The sequence below is a fragment of the Aegilops tauschii genome, chromosome 4 (assembly GCF_002575655.3).
Source record: "Aegilops tauschii subsp. strangulata cultivar AL8/78 chromosome 4, Aet v6.0, whole genome shotgun sequence".
In the NCBI taxonomy this organism is placed as follows: domain Eukaryota; kingdom Viridiplantae; phylum Streptophyta; class Magnoliopsida; order Poales; family Poaceae; genus Aegilops; species Aegilops tauschii.
This window is the reverse complement of record NC_053038.3, coordinates 502,470,105-502,487,593: the sequence shown is the minus strand read 5'-3', so window position 1 is coordinate 502,487,593 and position 17,489 is coordinate 502,470,105. Positions and strand designations below refer to the sequence as shown.

The 17,489-nt window shown below is 42.2% G+C and overlaps 1 protein-coding gene across 1 annotated transcript; it reads right to left on the bottom strand.

Moving 5' to 3' along the window:
- Nucleotides 1–12,669: 12,669 nt before the first annotated feature.
- LOC109750320 (uncharacterized) lies at nt 12,670–13,750 on the bottom strand. Its single transcript, XM_020309285.4, has 2 exons — nt 13,189–13,750; nt 12,670–13,102 (listed from the first exon to the last, which is right to left on the bottom strand). The coding sequence occupies exons 1-2, from the start codon at nt 13,657–13,659 to the stop codon at nt 12,962–12,964; spliced, it is 612 nt and encodes a 203-aa protein (XP_020164874.2). The 5' UTR covers nt 13,660–13,750; the 3' UTR covers nt 12,670–12,961.
- Between the last annotated feature and the right edge of the window lie 3,739 nt (nt 13,751–17,489).

The window sequence follows — 17,489 nt, the reverse complement described above, 5'->3', positions numbered from 1 at the left end:
GAGTGTTAAAACGGGTATAACTAGTAAACCGGAGGATCATGTTATCAGAGTTACAGCGATGAGCAATTGGCGGTTTAAGAGAGGACTAATGGTGCCTGGCGGATTATTATTTTCTAAAACTAAACAGCCCATGCAGATGTTGAGCATACAGAGCTGGGGTTGGAAAATGGTTAAGTGCTGTAAAAACAGGTTTTCGCATATTCACATTGTAAATCTGGATCTACCGCGTGTCAGAAAATGGAAAAATATTCAGGGTTAAATATTCTGGTACTTGAACAGTTGAAGGATCCAGATGGGATTTTCTACTTAAATGAGATGCGCTAATGGAAAGAAGGGCTACGGGTATCGCTGTACGAGATAAAAGTCAAGGTTTGAATCAAGAGCTATTGCACAGCGATGAATACCGACGAACACCGATGAACACTGAAACCCTAATGGCAGATCTATGGCGGAAAGAAAGAAGGCTTACTGATGCTGATGGAACAGCGGAGTGGTGCCGCGATTCTCTGGTATGATCAGGGCGATGCAGCGGCCAGAGTTGAGGTCGAGGACGAAGACTTGGAGGCGGCGGCTGAGCTTGAGCACTAGGTCGACGCGAGGAAGAAGATGAAGTGAAGAGACACGAGGGGGAAAAGTGAAAATGACCCCCGGTCCTATTTATAAGGTGAATGGATAAGTGGCAGGCGCGGGAATCGAGGAGGTCGAAAAACGGATCTGTAGATATACAGACACCTCGATTTTCAGAGATTCATTAAAGGAGAAAGTATTAAAAGGTTTGGGTTCTATATAAAGTTAATGGCAGATGACATCACGAGGATTATCATGATCTTGGAAGATGACGTCACGGCGAGTTACAAGATTTTCACGAAGGTGTTGAAGAAAAAAATCCTAAGTACTGAAGATTGACATGAATAAGTTCAAATCAATCTAGGGCCTAATGTTGGGGATATAACTACTGAGTATGAACCGCCCAGGAGGGGCCAGGTTATACTCATAATGAGTTACTCATATTGAAGCCCACGAAGACAAGGAGTACGGCGCTTTACGGAGGAGATCTAACAAGAAGGCCCAAGGCCCAAAGGCGGATTAGGGACCGTAGATGTAAACCACCATATGATGTATGACTTGTGTGGTAAGATAGGAAAGGGTAGAAACTGAGCCGGACACGTTTATGAGCCGGCCGGGATTCTGTAAACCGCCGGGCATCAACCTGTGTATATAAAGGGATGACCCGGCGGCGGTTTAGGGACAAGAAACAACAGATCGAGAGCCAGGCAAAGCGTATTCGCTGCCTGGTCATCGAAACCCTAGCAATACCACCTCAACTGGATTAGGCCTTTACCTTCACCGCAAGGGGCCGAACCAGTATAAACTCTTTGCGTCCTTTGTCCCGCTTTAACCCCTTTAAGCTAACTACGCTGCGATGGCTCCATGACTAAGTCCTCACGCTAGGACATCTGCCGTGACAAAACCACGGCACCGTTCTTCTTAAAGTTCCCCTTCTTCCCTTTACCCTTTTCCTTGAAACTGATGGTCTTGTTGACCATCAACACTTGATGCTCCTTCTTGATTTCTACCTCCGCAGCCTTTAGCATTGCGAAGAGGTCGGGAATCGTCTTATCCATCCCTTGCATATTATAGTTCATCACGAAGCTCTTGTAGCTTGGTGGCAGTGATTGAAGAACTCTGTCAATGACACTATCATCAGGAAGATTAACTCCCAGTTGAGTCAAGTGGTTGTGGTACCCAGACATTCTGAGTATATGTTCGATGACAGAACTATTCTCCTCCATCTTGCAGCTGTAGAACTTATTGGACACTTCATATCTCTCAATCTGAGCATTTGCTTGAAATATTAACTTCAACTCCTGGAACATCTCATATGCTCCATGACGTTCAAAGTGTCGTTGAAGTCCCGGTTCTAAGCCGTAAAGCATGGCACACTGAACTATCGAGTAGTCATCAGCTTTGCTCTGCCAGACGTTCATAACATCTGGCGTTGCTCCTGCAGCGGGTTTGTCACCTAGCGGTGCTTCCAGGACGTAATTCTTCTGTGCAGCAATGAGGATAATCCTCAAGTTACGGACCCAGTCCGTGTAATTGCTACCATCATCTTTCAACTTAGCTTTCTCTAGGAACGCATTAAAATTCAATGGAACAACAGCACGGGCCATTTATCTGCAACAACATAGACATGCAAAATACTATCAGGTACTAAGTTCATGATAAATTAAAGTTCAATTAATCATATTACTTAAGAACTCCCACTTAGATAGACATCCCTCTAATCATCTAAGTGATCATGTGATCCATATCAACTAAACCATGTCCGATCATCACGTGAGATGGAGTAGTTTTCAATGATAAACAACACTATGTTGATCATATCTACTATATGATTCACGCTCGACCTTTCGGTCTCAGTGTTCCGAGGCCATATCTGCATATGCTAGGCTCGTCAAGTTTAACCCGAGTATTCTGCATGTGCAAAACTGGCTTGCACCCGTTGTATGTGAACGTAGAGCTTATCACACCCAATCATCACGTGGTGTCTCGGCACGAGGAACTGTAGCAACGGTGCGTACTCAGGGAGAACACTTATACCTTGAAATTTAGTGAGAGATCATCTTATAATGCTACCACCATACTAAGCAAAATAAGATTCATAAAGGATAAACATCACATGCAATCAATATAAGTGATATGATATGGTCATCATCATCTTGTGCCTTTGATCTCTGTCTCCAAAGCACCGTCATGAGCACCATCGTCACTGGCTTGACACCTTGATCTCCATCGAAGCATCGTTGTCGTCTCGCCAACTATTGCTTCTACGACTATCGCTACCGCTTAGTGATAAAGTAAAGCAATTACATGGCGATTGCATTTCATACAATAAAAGCGACAACCATATGGCTCCTGCCAGTTGCCGATAACTGTGTTACAAAACATGATCATCTCATACAATAATTTATATAATCATGTCTTGATCATATCACATCACAACATGCCCTGCAAAAACAAGTTAGACGTCCTCTACTTTGTTGTTGCAAGTTTTACGTGGCTGCTACGGGCTTAGCAAGAACCGTTCTTACCTACGCATCAAAACCACAACGATTTTTTGTCAAGTTTGCTGTTTTAACCTTCAACATGGACCGGGCGTAGTCACACTCGATTCAACTAAAGTTGGAGAAACAGACACCCACTAGCCACCTGTGTGCGAAGCACGTCGGTAGAACCAGTCTCGCGTAAGCGTACGCGTAATGTCGGTCTGAGCCGCTTCATTCAACAATACCGCCGAATCAAAGGATGACATGCTTGGGGGGCGCACCCTCCACCTGGCCGCCTCCTCCTCTCTCCCACTAAGGCCCAATAAGGCCCATACACTCCCCGGGGGGTTCCGGTAACCCCCCGGTACTCCGGTAAATATCCGAACTCACCCGGAACCATTCCGATATCCAAACATAGCCTTCCAATATATCGATCTTTATGTCTCGACCATTTCGAGACTCCTCGTCATGTCCGTGATCATATCCAGGACTCCGAACTACCTTCGGTACATCAAAACACATAAACTCATAATACCGATCGTCACCGAACGTTAAGCGTGCGGACCCTACGGGTTTGAGAACTATGTAGACATGACCGAGACTCATCTCCGGTCAATAACCAATAGCGGAACCTGGATGCTCATATTGGTTCCTACATATTCTACGAAGATCTTTATCGGTCAAACAGCATAACAACATACGTTGTTCCCTTTGTCATCGGTATGTTACTTGCCCGAGATTCGATCGTCGTATCTCAATACCTAGTTCAATCTCATTACCGGCAAGTCTCTTTACTCGTTCCGTAATGCATCATCCCGTAACTAACTCATTAGTCACATTGCTTGCAAGGCTTATAGTGATGTGCATTACCGAGAGGGCCCAGAGATACCTCTCCGATACACGGAGTGACAAATCCTAATCTTGATCTATGCCAATCCAACAAACACCATCGGAGACACCTGTAGAGCATCTTTATAGTCACCCAGTTACGTTGTGACGCTTGATAGCACACTAAGTGTTCCTCCGGTATTCGGGAGTTGCATAATCTCATAGTCATAGGAACATGTATAAGTTATGGAGAAAGCAATAGCAATAAACTAAACGATCATAGTGCTAAGCTAACGGATGGGTCAAGTCAATCACATCATTCTCTAATGATGTGATCCCGTTTATTAAATGACAACTCTTTGTCTATGGCTAGGAAACTTAACCATCTTTGATTAACGAGCTAGTCAAGTAGAGGCATACTAGTGACACTCTGTTTGTCTATGTATTCATACATGTACTAAGTTTCCGGTTAATACAATTCTAGCATGAATAATAAACATTTATCATGATATAAAGAAATATAAATAACAACTTTATTATTGCCTTTAGGGCATATTTCCTTCATTTAGATGTTCAACATTGTTTATATTTTTCATTTTTTGGTCCCAACAATTTATTTTCAAATGTCCCACTTGCAAGCCCAGGGAACCACGTTTTCATGTGTCCTTTTTAAAGCCAACATTTATACTATTTTTAGTTCCCAACCCAATGAGTTAGTTTACCACCTTTTTTCAAATCTCATAGTCGTATACAAATGAGACACACCATTTTTGAGTCATATCCTTTTGTATATAAACCTAGTTTCTCCACCAATTCAAAAAAAATCACGTGTTTTGAAAAAATGTTTGGGATTTTTAAAAATGTTAATGTTTTCAAAAATTGTGTTCACCAATTCAAAAACTGTTCTGGAATTCTAGAAAATGTTCAGTTTTTCATAAATTGTTCAGAATTTCAAAAGATATTCTCATTATCAAGTTTTGTTTACAAATTCAAAAAATGTTTGGGAATTTTAAAATTTCTTCAAATTTTAAAAATGTTAAGAACTTGCAAAATTTGCTTTGTGGTTGACAAAAAAATGTTCGTAATTTCTAAAACATGTTCAAAATTTGAAAAAAAAAATGTTTGCAGTTTTTCAAGTAATGTTCAATTACGCCACTGCTATTAGTTCTTCAAATTTCTCGCTGCACATGTCACGACAAGCTGTCGGTTGCAGTGACTAGCTTTCTTCATGCATGAACAAGAGGTCTGCGGTTTGAATCATAGCACGAACATCATGTTGTTTTTTGCGAGCGACCCACCCGCAACTGCACACGCATTTTTCGCCACCTTGATCAATACTGTTCTACTAGTCAGCACTCTGTATCCGATTCAACACTAGAACAAGGCCCTCCACTCTTCCGCTTTTATTTGTAAGTATTAAATGCCAATACTGCAAGACTCTTCATTGTATTCCATTTTTTTTCTCTCGCTAGCAATATTCTTAAGAAGTGAAATATTGTTTTTATTGAATAAAAAGTTGCATTTTTAACGATGAAATTTATTAAGTTTGATCTGTGAAATGGAATAGGCGATGATTTCTTGTATCGTTGACAAAATATGAAATCGGAGTATTACAGTCTAGTAATGATGCCATCACGCGAACAAATCAAACTATCCACGATCGCAAAGGGCTGGTACTATAAATGTGTTTGTAATAAAATATGATATTTTTTGTTCCTATTTCAAATGTCTACAAAAAATTCATTAGAAGAGCTTGACATTACAAGGTTTTGATCCTGGCACCACCACTGTTAGTACATACCCGGGTTTGATTCTACGCTGGTGCACCTTTTGTTTTTACATTTTTTGCATGGCGTATGAGCTGGGTCATTCTGATGGGCAGGTGCTTTGGGCCGTCATTCTGCTGTTTTGCATGGGCCATCTTCTTTCTTTCCTTTTTGGAGGGAGGGGAATGAAGAAATACTTCTCTATTACTAGTATTTTGTCTAAAAAAAGAAACTTCTTTACTAGTACTTCCTTCAGATTTTTTTACTTCTCATATTAGTTTCTTTCTTAGTCAGATTTTGTAAAGTTTGATCAACTTTAGATAAAAAATAACAACACCTATGATATCAAATAAATATAACATAAAAGATATTACCTGATGGATCTAATTATAGTTATATATTCCGAATGGTGATATTTTTCCAATAAATGTGGTCAAATTTTAAAATCTTAACTTAATACAAAGCTGGTATGTGAAATAAAACCCAAGCAAAAAAAGTGAAATAAAAAAAATAGAGGGAGCATTGTGTAACACAAACTTAGTCTTTTTTAGGGGTAACACAAGCTTAGTGGAGCTGGCTAAATGAGCAGGTGCTTTGGGGCGTCATTCTGCTACTTTGCATGGGCCATCTTCATTTCTCTTTGATGGGGGGGGGGGGGGGGGGGGGGGGGGGGGGGGGGGGGGGGGGGATGGCGAGAAACTTCATCATTAGTACATCATATAAAAAACCTTCTTTTTTAGTACTTCCTTTTGATTTTTTTTGCTTCTCATATTTTGTTTTCTAATGTCGGACTTTGTAAAGTTTGATCAAATTTAGATAAAAAGTATCAACATCTATGATGTCAAATAAATAAAATATAAAAAATATATTACAATGATATTGATTTATTATAAATGGTTATATTTTTCCTATAAATGTGGTTAAACTTTAAAAGGATTAGCTTAATAAAAAGCTAATAAGGGAGCATTGCGTAGCACAAGCTTAGTCGGGCTGGCTAATTTGGTTGTTATGGAAGCGAGATACTAGTGATCATACACTCACGGTTTCCTCTCTTAAGATTGTAGCAATTCATTAAAAAAGTTTGTGCACTATAAATTCCCTTAAAAACTGTACACTGTAAAAAGGGTTCTCACTCCCGCGTCGCCCCTCAGAAGCGGCTCAGGCAGATCTTAAAACCGCCGTCTCCTCCTACAGGGTCGGCGTCATTCACGTGGTAGGGGAGCAGAAGAACGTGGGGAGTCCATTTCAGCCCGTACCGAAAAGAAAACTGGCTTTCACTTTATATGGGACACTTTCACTTTCCTTGAAATGCTTCTTTATTACTCCCTCCGTTCCATAATATAATGTCTACAGATATTTTTAAAAGTCAAACATTACAAACTTTTACCGTATTTATAGAGAAAATTAGGTATATCTAGAATACCAAATGCACATCACTGGATACATCATGACTTATATTTTCATAATGTACATGTTTGGTGGTGTAGATGTAGACAATTTTCTCTATAAACTTGGTCAAAGTTGGCAAATTTTGACTTTCAAAAAAATCTATATGCACTGCATTGTGAAATGGTGGGAGTATTGTTTATAACGAGCGACTAAAAGCATCTCGAGAAGTTTGTGTATATTTGGTTGTCTATATCTCTTTATAGACAATGGTCTAAAAATAAAAAAATAAAAAACTTAAAAAGAAGAATGAAGAAAGTCAAGGCGCGCTAGTTATGAGTGTGTTGTAGTAGTTGCAATTGAACATAAGGTGTGTCATATACAGTTGCCCAAGAACTAATAATTATACAAGAAGAAACAAATAAAATAAAAAACCAATGGGACATAAAAAAACATTTGCCTTTGCCCTATGTAATAATATCTTCTTTCCAATTGATTACAAAAATATATACCGAAAGCAGCACACCATTTAATAAACAAACACACAGACGAACTTGATGTCCACAATCCATGGCTACTGAATTGACATAGATTTAACCAATTCTCCATCGATCTAGAAATGAAATAAAAAATATCTTGGAAAAATAATGGGAAATCTACCAGAAAAAAATACGAAGAGAATAAAAAATATAAATGAAATGAAAATAAAAAGAAAGAAAATGGAAATAACAAAAAAGGCAACAAAAAATAAAATAAAAAAACAGAGGAGATGAACTGATACGAAGGGACGCGCACCCCTCTCTCGCGAGATAAATATTTCTAAAGCATTTTCGTGTGTTTGACAAAAATCGCAGTCCAAAAAAGACAAAACAAAGGAAAAAGGCCAACTAGACAAAGGAAAGCCCTAGACCCAATAATTCAAGCCCACTCCATTGTGACTAGCCCACATGAGAAAGCAAACAAACAAAAGGAAAAATAAAGGGGCCGATCGTGAGCCTAAACAGGCCAATCTAAAACAAAGACAACCTGGTGCGTGAATCTTGACGCATTGATCCAGCGGCCAGGTTGTTGACTCAGCTTTGTTAAAACTCAGTCGACTGGGTTTTAGCAGTCCGGATTCAGTATGCACAACCCTTTAGAAGAGCTACTGAAGATGCGTTAATGATCATACACAAATCCCGATGTAAATGGACATAACAGAGATAAATCCGTCTTCTATACAAGTCTCAAGAATAGACTCTAAACTAACCATCAACAAAACTAAAATAAACATTCATTTCAGCTGTTCAGTATATACTAAAAACTATCAAAGTTTCAGACGATGTATAACAAAACGGAGTGGATATCTGGCGACTCGTCTAGCGATAGCTAGGGCCGCAAGTTTCCGCCCATCTTGTAGCCATCTCCATTCTTTCTTCGTCGCCGCGCACCTGTCACCTGTTTTCTTGCCGAAAAGTCTTGTCCCCTGCTTGTCCCAAGGCGGTCTTCCAAGTTTCGTCCTTTGGTATGTGCACTTCGGCGTAGGTTCCTCGTAACTCCTCGGGGAGGCGAGGTTTGGGTTTCTTGTCGGGCGTACGCAACGGCGAGATTTGGTGTCAGATTCTTTAAATCGATTTAGGGATTTAATGACGACGACTGCAGCTCCGGGGCGATGGTCCTTAGGGGCACGTGCACGAAGACTTCCCGGTTGTAATCGACAAGGTCAGGCCGGCTCCATCGGCGGCTAGTTCTGGCGGTGGCAATGGTCGTTCAGTGGTCCATGGACCTAATTGTAATTTTTATCATGTTTGAGGTGCTTTGTACTTCTGGTGAATCTTTATAATAGATCTGATCCTTTTCGGAAAAACAATTAAGATCGGATAAAAGTTTATAAGTTAGTGTTAGATGCATGCTTATGGGCAAGGGCAACAAACATATTTCTGGAATGACATTTGGTGTGGACATAAACTTTGAAAGACAGTAGCATGAGTTGATGTGTGCACGATGAAGCAACTAGAGGTTAGCACATCAGGTTCAGAAGATGGCTGATTGTGAGCAACATGGTAAATTTGTTGAACTGAGGGTTCTGCTTCGTAGTGTTGTTTTGAATTAGAATGATGACATGCCTTGGTGGAAGTGGACTAAGAGTGGCAAATTTTCAGTCAAATCCTTGTATGATCATCTGTCTGATGTGGGGCCTGACAGATCTTCTTGGCATTTATGGGAAGCTAAGATTCCTGCTAAAATTAGAATCTTGTTGTGGCTCATTTTGCATAATTAATGCCATTGTCACCAAGAATAATAGGGTAAAGAGGAATTGGACAGTTTTGCTTTGGGTCGTCGTCATTCACATATCAACATTGGACATATGTCACATTTGGTTATAAGTTTGCTAATACCAGTCCATAAAAAATCTATGGAATATTTAGTCATTGTAGAAAGATATCTGGCGACAAAGGCTCACGAAATGAGATGATAGCGAACCGAATAAAGACGAGTTTTGTGGTGAAGTTTGTGAAATGGGAGGGTAAATATTCTACTTGCAAGGATAGCATTTCTTCTGACGTCTATTTAGAATGTTCGCGATTGCTGCTCCAGTTTCGCCTTTCTTTGCTAATATGAGGTTGGCAGTGCAGGATGCATGTGCGGGTGATAACCAAAAAATTCCATAGTTGCCTCCTTTGGCGAGCCTTCATGATCTGAAAAAAACTGCACCTTGTTTTTCTCATATTTTCCTGAGTTCAGGAAGTCTACTGCATTCACAAACACAAAAAATTCTCTTCTCGCCTCGCTCACCACCACATTTGTCTGTCTCTTCGCCCCCTTCCCACATCAATACATGGGGCTTTTGCTCGCCGGCGGGAAGTTTCACCTCGAGGGCTTCCTATCCACAAAGATTGACAGACGTCTCGCTTGTAGGCGCAGCCTCATCCTGTCTGATAGCAATTCCAACAATCGAATCGGAACGCCGAATCATTAGGCTGTATGTAAGAAACCCTACTTCCAAAGCCAGGAGTTTGAGTGTCTTTAGCACTCGAACACCAGCCACTACATCCAAGTCAAAAAAGACATGACACATTTGGTGATAAGCCTACCAATACCAGTCCGACAAAAAGCTTTGGAATATTTAGCTCTTGTAGAAAGATATATGGCGACAAAAGCTCATGAAACGAGACAGATAGTGAACCGAATAAAGACGAGTTTTGTGGCGAAGTTTGTGACACGGCAGAGGAATTATTCTACTTGTAAGGATGGCATTTCTTGTGACGTTTATTAAGAATGTTTGTGACACGGGAGAGGAAATATTCCACTTGTAAGGATGATATTTCTTGTGACGTCTATTGAGAATGTTTGTGATTGCTGCTGCTTCAGCTTGGCCTTTCGGCGCTTATATGAGGCTAGGGGTAGTGCATGATGCATGGGTGGTTGATAACTAAAACTGTTATTGAGGTCTGGAACACTTGTTGGGGGATGCTGACCTTATTCACATTGTGGTCTTATTATTCATTTGTTTTAAATGAATATTTCCTTGTATGAATATTAAATTTTGATGAAGAGAGTGTCGGAATATTAGGCAAATTCATGATTAATTTCAGTAAATAATTCATGACTATAACAGAAAATGGCATGCAACAATCTGGCATACTAGATGAACAGGAAAACATGCACAATAGCATCACATATATAATAATATCAACTACAGATAGATACATGAATGGATGACGATGGAAGTACTGTTCATTAGCTGCTGTAGGAGCGACGTTATTGAGGGCGATGTTGGCGATGATCTATTGCTGACGGTGATGGAGACGGCGATGAGTAGCACCGCCCGACTTGGACGAAAGACGACCCGTGATGACGAACTTGAGCAGTTGCGCAGAGCGCTTCTGAAAAACCTAATTCGTCCTCACTCGATGCAGGATCACAAGGACGAACGGTTCCGGAGACCTGCTGCCCCGCACGGTGGCGTTCAGGATGGAGTAGACTACGGCGGCAGCGCAAGTTGTGAGATGAAGCAAAATCCTACGCGTTTTCGATGTATCTTTGGCCATGACCGGTAGGAGTATATATAAGAGGACATGCCAAGACATCAAAGAATAAAACGACAGAAAAGGAAGTTGCGCCCCTGCAAAATTTCAGCGGATCATTCACGCGCGCGCCGCTCTGGCCCCAGCCCCGCCCGGTCAGGCGAGCAAGCCCATGTGTGTGGTCTTCCATTTATCTACTTCACACATCACTAAGTAAGGTGTAGAGAACCCACTATATGAAGAGGTCTCACACCTCCTCAACTTCCGGGGTTGTACCAAACTTTAGAACCACCGCTTATCATTATTCATTGGCCTAATTTAGGATTTCAAAAATTCTTAATGGGCTAGACCCATTATTTCTAACAGAGCGCTCCTTCTCTGATTTCATTAATGAAATCAATGTCTTCATGCTACAAAGGAACAGTGGGAAATGGAGAGTAAGATGATAATGCAGCCAGAGTATACATCTCGGGCCACCGGACATTTTACCTCTATCACCTGCAGCCTCTAGCCACTGCCCCCACACTAGGAAGAGACAAAGAGCTGCCAGCTGAAATGTCTTTATATTAAGTGTGCATCAATTAATTTGGGTCGGAGGGAGGACTAGAGAAACTATTTCAACAGAAGAGAAAGGAAATCAGAAACGTTCAGGCAGAAGTGGCAGGAATCCTCCGGCTAGCGAGTGTTTTGTCCAGTCGATTCCTTCCAGGCTGTATTCCTACGCACATGTTTTTTTAGTACATTGTATGATCTCGATGATGGTGATGTTCGGACGCCCGTTTACGTACAGATGGAGTATGTGTAGCTCAACTGTGAGCAGTTTTGGAAGTGATCTCTTTGGTTACAATATAGGAAATCAAGGGAATACATATGAATAAATGGATGTGGGGAATCTAAAGTGTTTGAAAAAAGAAGATATTCTGCACGCACAAACAGGGAAAAGAAGAGAAAGAAAAGATGCACATAGCGGCATGTGTGGTAGTACTAGCTAGATGGATTGATGTGAAGGGGAACAATGAGGCTAGGGAAAGGTGGGTATTGCGTGTCGATCATCCGTGCAAAGGAAAGAAACGATAGTAGTGGTTTATACTCCCCATTTGGGGCCATTTCCACTTGTCGAAGTCAGGTTGTTTCCATCTCTAGTACTCCCTCCATCATTCCGTGAAAGTTGAGCTACACACATGAAGTTTATAGGAACAACTTGTCTACGCTTATAATACCAAACATATACCATATGAATACAGATTTCATGATTAATCGAATGGTGTTGATTCGATATTCTTATCACATAAACTTGGTCAATGTTGATAAAATTTGTAACTTTTAAGAAATGGAATACACGCGATATTAGGATATTAGGAACACGTCCGTTCTCGCCAGATTAGCATAGCATTGCCGTCCATAAACATGCACACATAGCGAAATTAACGGTGAATACTAACCATATTTGTGCTGCATGCGTACGTGCTGTTGGCCGGTGGGGAGATATACATAGGATTCCATTCCACGTCCTGCCCGCTAGGACAACATATAAAGCAGGAAGAAAAGGAAATCGAATCCACGACCACTTGCGGTCTGGGCTGACACAACCGATCTTTATCATCATGCATCAGCCATCACTTGTGACGGAAATGCCGTTAATTTGCATAGCTCGATTGATTGATTCGTCCATCACCTCAATATTAAGGAGATATATTACATATACTAGCCTAACTTTGCAACAAAGCTACTACGTACTAGCTAGATTACACATGCACATGCATAGTTCACGACTCCAATTAATATCGATATGTCCATCACCTAGAGCTAGCTTGGACAATCAACCATGTAAGTAGCAAGCACATGCATTGCGTAGTCTTGTATATAACTAATTAATTAGTGGATAATTAAGCTGCTGCGGTCGATGGACCATGGCCGTCGCCGATCATGGCGCAGGGGCGGAGCGGCACCTCTGCCTCTGCTCGAGCTCGAAGTGGAGAGTGGACCTGTTGGACCTGCTCCTGCCGCCGCCGTTGCTGCTGCTGCTTCTGCAGTCGGGGAGGACTACCGCCGTCGCCGAACGTTCCTGCATCCAAATGTTGCATGCTAGCTTCAAGTACATATAGACGCAATCCGTTAAACTACAAATGGCCATGGTGAATATGCGCGTACTTTGATGAAGTCCTGCTCGCGCTTGATGAGCATCTGGTTCTCCCTGCGCAGCTGCGCCAGCTCCATCTCCAGCTCGTTGGTGTAGGCCTGCTTCCGCGCCCGCGACCGGGCCGCCGACTCCCGGTTCTTGATCATCCGGCGCTGACGGTCGACCGCCGCCGGAGCATCGACCTGCACCCTCTTGCTGTTGTTGTTGCTGCTGTTGGCTCCGGAGGCGGAGGGGAAGCCAAAGGGGTAGTCACTGCAGGAGCTGGAGCCGGAGGGCGTACCGGAACCGGAGCCACCGCCCTGGAAGGTGAACTGGACGGAGGAGCTGAGGGTGAGCGCCGTGTAAGGATGCCCCCGCCGCAGTGGCACCGGGCCGGCGAGGTAGTCCTGGGGGTAGACGGCGGCGGCCGGAGAGCGGATGTGGTACGACTGCAGCGCGGCCGGGGTGGAAGGCAGGGACATGTCCTTCCACAACTCCTCCATCGGAAACACTCCACTCGATCCTACTTGGCCTTCACCTAGTATGTGTGCAAGGTGAGACACGCTGGCACACGCGTAACGCTAAGCATATATGGCATGCTCCTTGTGGCTCTCTTCTCTTAGTTTATAGCCACAAACGCAACGCCCTGTCCACCCATGGGTGGCCTGGTGTGTGTGTGGGTGCAAGTAATCTACCGGAGTACCATGCTTCAATGGCGTGTTGCTTGTTTGTCATATCTGGCTACGCATGCATGCATGTATGTGTGCGTTTGATTCTTCTCGGCATTTCTCTATATTTGTATTTCTGTATCGTAGTGATCTTTTTTTGGAATAACTTTTGATCTATTCATCAGTTGTCAAGACAGTACAAAGAACACCAAAGATAACAGAGATTACATCCATGTCCGTAGACAGCCTAACGATAACTACAAGCACTGGAGGAAGCCGAAGACGTGCCGCCATCATCCCCCTCCCTCGCCGGAGTGAGACAAAGCTTGTCATAGTAGACCGTTGGAAACTCATCGTGCTATGCCCCTCAGGACCAGCACACCAGAATAACAATTGTCGCTGATGAAGAGAAGCGTAGATCAGAAGGATCAAAACCTGTAGACACATGAACGTAGACAAACGAAAATCGAATCCATCGAAGACAAACACCGTCGAATCTCGCGAGATCTGCCAAAGACACTTTCACACGCCCTCCGACGATGCTGGATGCACCGCTGGACGAGACGGAGGATAGAAGGGGAGAACTGCATTCCATCTTCAGAGAACCGTCATGGCCTTGGCATCCTGAGTAGGACACAAACCCTAACCAAATTAAAAAAACACCTAAAAACAAAGCCCTTACACCATCAATGGCTGGGATCAACCGTGTCTCCATGGCCCTAAGGCCAAAGGAGACTAGGCTGATCGGTGACGACGCCGGTGGAGGCAAGGGAAACCCTAACAAAATGTTTGTTCGCTCAAGATATGTTGAAGCCGAGAGATATTGATTGTATTAGGGTGATTGATTTCCTTCTCTCACGTTCAGTGTCTAGACTTACGTCGGTTTATCTTTAAAAAAATTACAGGACAATATTTTGAAATGTTTTACGAAACTTTACTAAAAGTGTTTTCGACATAATTTTCAAAATATTCTTTTTCTATAGGTTTATTTCATGAATCTTCCAGTATTTCAGCCGTTGTTTCTTCGGAAAGTCGTATTTACCCGAGTAGTCTGGTTCAGTATCAGGTTGCCAGCTTATCATGTCTGGCTACACCTATATGGGTGTATTCCCGCATTAGATTATTCTCTGTGTTTCTATGTTTCTGTATTTCAACGCCAATGGGCCCCTTCCATTAAAGGTGTGGTTAAAAAAGTTTTGTTTATAGATTAAATATTTTGAAAAATAATTTATTGAAACTGTTTTCACACACTTTTCAAAAGAAAATTCCTTTCGACGTGTTCAAGTATTTTTTTTCACGGATCTTCTATATTTCAGCCATTAACCCAAAAAATCATATTTCACATACAAACTTTTCCTATTTATTTATTCTATTTTATTTATTATAAATAAAAACTAGTACATTCCACATACATTGAATCACACATATAAATTATTTCTGTAAGATTTCAATTGATACTATAAACATTTCAGTTTTTCATAGTTTTAATACCACTTCACATAATTTCGGTAACATTTCACAAGTTTACTTTCATAAATTTCACGCTCTGTGGAAAATTATATAATTTCAGAACCATGTCACGCAAACCGCACAAATAAAAAAATCATACAGATTGAACAAACATCAACGATTGTAACACAATTTTCACATAGTCTAGTTTCAGAAATATCTCACACAATTTTAACCTTTGTTCTCGATAATCTCACTTCTAGCACTACTTCAAAACACTTCATGGAAAATACATGTTGTTAATTTTGGTTTGACAATTGTCACAGTTCTCAGAATAATTTCAGTGCGATTTCCAAAGTTTCATTTCTTAAAATTCCCTTTCTTTCATTAATTACACAATGCATCCATCAAGAGCAACCACCTAAATGTAGTAATTTTGAGGTGGCAGTTATCGAGCAGAGAGTGCAAGCTAAGTGTGACGCGTGTACATATATGATGGATAGGTTGTGCATTTTCACTTTTTTGCGTATGGACCATATATATGGGGAGGCATATTTTGCAGGCAGTGCAGTGCTGGCTGGGCCAATAATAGCTGATGAATATGTTTCCATATTTCCATTTGCATGTAGATATATATCATACTGCATGCAGTGACGACTGTTCATGCATGCCCTACATTTTTTTTTTTTTGCTGCGGTGGAGGGAGCTGTGCAACGCTCTCGATCACTGTTTCATGCATCCCGCTATATTGGTCAGGCCATTGATTTGCTGCTTCAATCTAGTTAGCACACAGGTGCACGCTGCCCTAGGCTCTACTACTATGTACTAAGACAGTGGAGTACGTACTAGAGTACTTGCTATTGTGAGGAAGCATGGCCATGGCCATGGCCATGGACCGGCATGAGAAAGCGAGCAAGAGAATCCGCTGCATCAGACTATCAGAGAGCTGGCTGCATTCGACTGTACAGCCGTACCAGCGTTGTCCCTAAGTGTTTGGCTTTGTTTTCACTTTTCACGTAGTACGTGTGTAGGAGTACTAGCTAGCTACACTGGATTCTCACCCTTGTCACACTTTGTAGTGTAGCTAGTAGCAGCAGATATAGCTTGGTTCTCACTCTCACTGAGACGGAGTGAATAGCAAAAAACTACCACATTACGGGCTATCGTTCCGAAGAACTACCTTTTTTTTAATTTTTCAAGAAACTACCACAAAAGTGGCTGGCTGTTCCAAAAAACCCAAGTGGCCAAACGATTAAGTTTTAACTGGGGTTATGACATGTGGGGCCCGCCCGTCAGGGTTTTGTCGGCCACAGTGCTCACGGCGCGCGGGTGACGGCCGTTAGGGCGCACGGGCCGTCCCGACCAGGTAAAAACGGATCCGGCCCTCACTCTGTCTCCCTCGCGCTCACTCACTCTCACTCTCCCCCCTCGCTCTGTTTCCCCTGGCCGAGCTCTCCATCGTCGCCGACCACCTCAGTTCCTCGTCGCCGGCCAGGATGCCTTCTCGGAATGATGGGGATGAGAGCTCCGACGACAGCATGGGGGGCAACCTGATGGACATGGAGTACTTTGTAAGCCTCATCCTCCTCCTCTCTGTCATTATCTAGGGTTAGGGTTAGGGTTGAATCGATTTGGGAATGAGGGTTGATGAGCTGCATATTTGTATGGATGGATTCGTTTGGTTTGGTTATCTATTAGTTTTGATCTAGGGTATGGATGGCACTGTGATGTCTGGTCTGACCTTGAGCAAGGCAAAGCTTGACTCAAGTTGAACTAGTTGATGCATTGGTTCTGATCTACCTTTTACTGCATGTAGGACACACCTGACACCATCCTAGAGCCACTCTGGTGTGGTGCTCCCATGGAGGAAGTTGCCAAGTGTACTCTGCACGATATGAAGCCTAGGAAGTGTGTTGCTTTTGAAGGTGCTAACACTGGGAGGAGGTTCTATGGATGCCCTGTTCAGGTGAGTAATTGAGTATGCTGGGTGGATTCGGTTATGTCTAGTGGATTCAGTTAATGTCTAGATTCAGTTATGCCTAGTGGATTCAGTTATGCCTAGTGGATTCAGTTATGCCCAGTGGTTACTGAATTTGTACATTAACTCCATTTGAACTGAATTTAGTACTGAATTTATGGTTACATGTCCTCCTTGTGTACCAATCTTCTTTTTGAATTGAAGTTAGAACTGAATTTATGCATTTTCTGAAGTATGT

What these genes read in the sequence shown, in the direction of transcription:
- LOC109750320 (XM_020309285.4), bottom strand. Translation starts at nt 13,659, where the DNA reads ATGGAGGAGTTGTGGAAGGACATGTCCCTGCCTTCCACCCCGGCCGCG. An exon ending in GCGAGCAGGACTTCATCAAA is followed by an intron (nt 13,103 to 13,188) that starts GTACGCGCATAT and finishes ATTTGGATGCAG; the next exon opens with GAACGTTCGGCGACGGCGGT.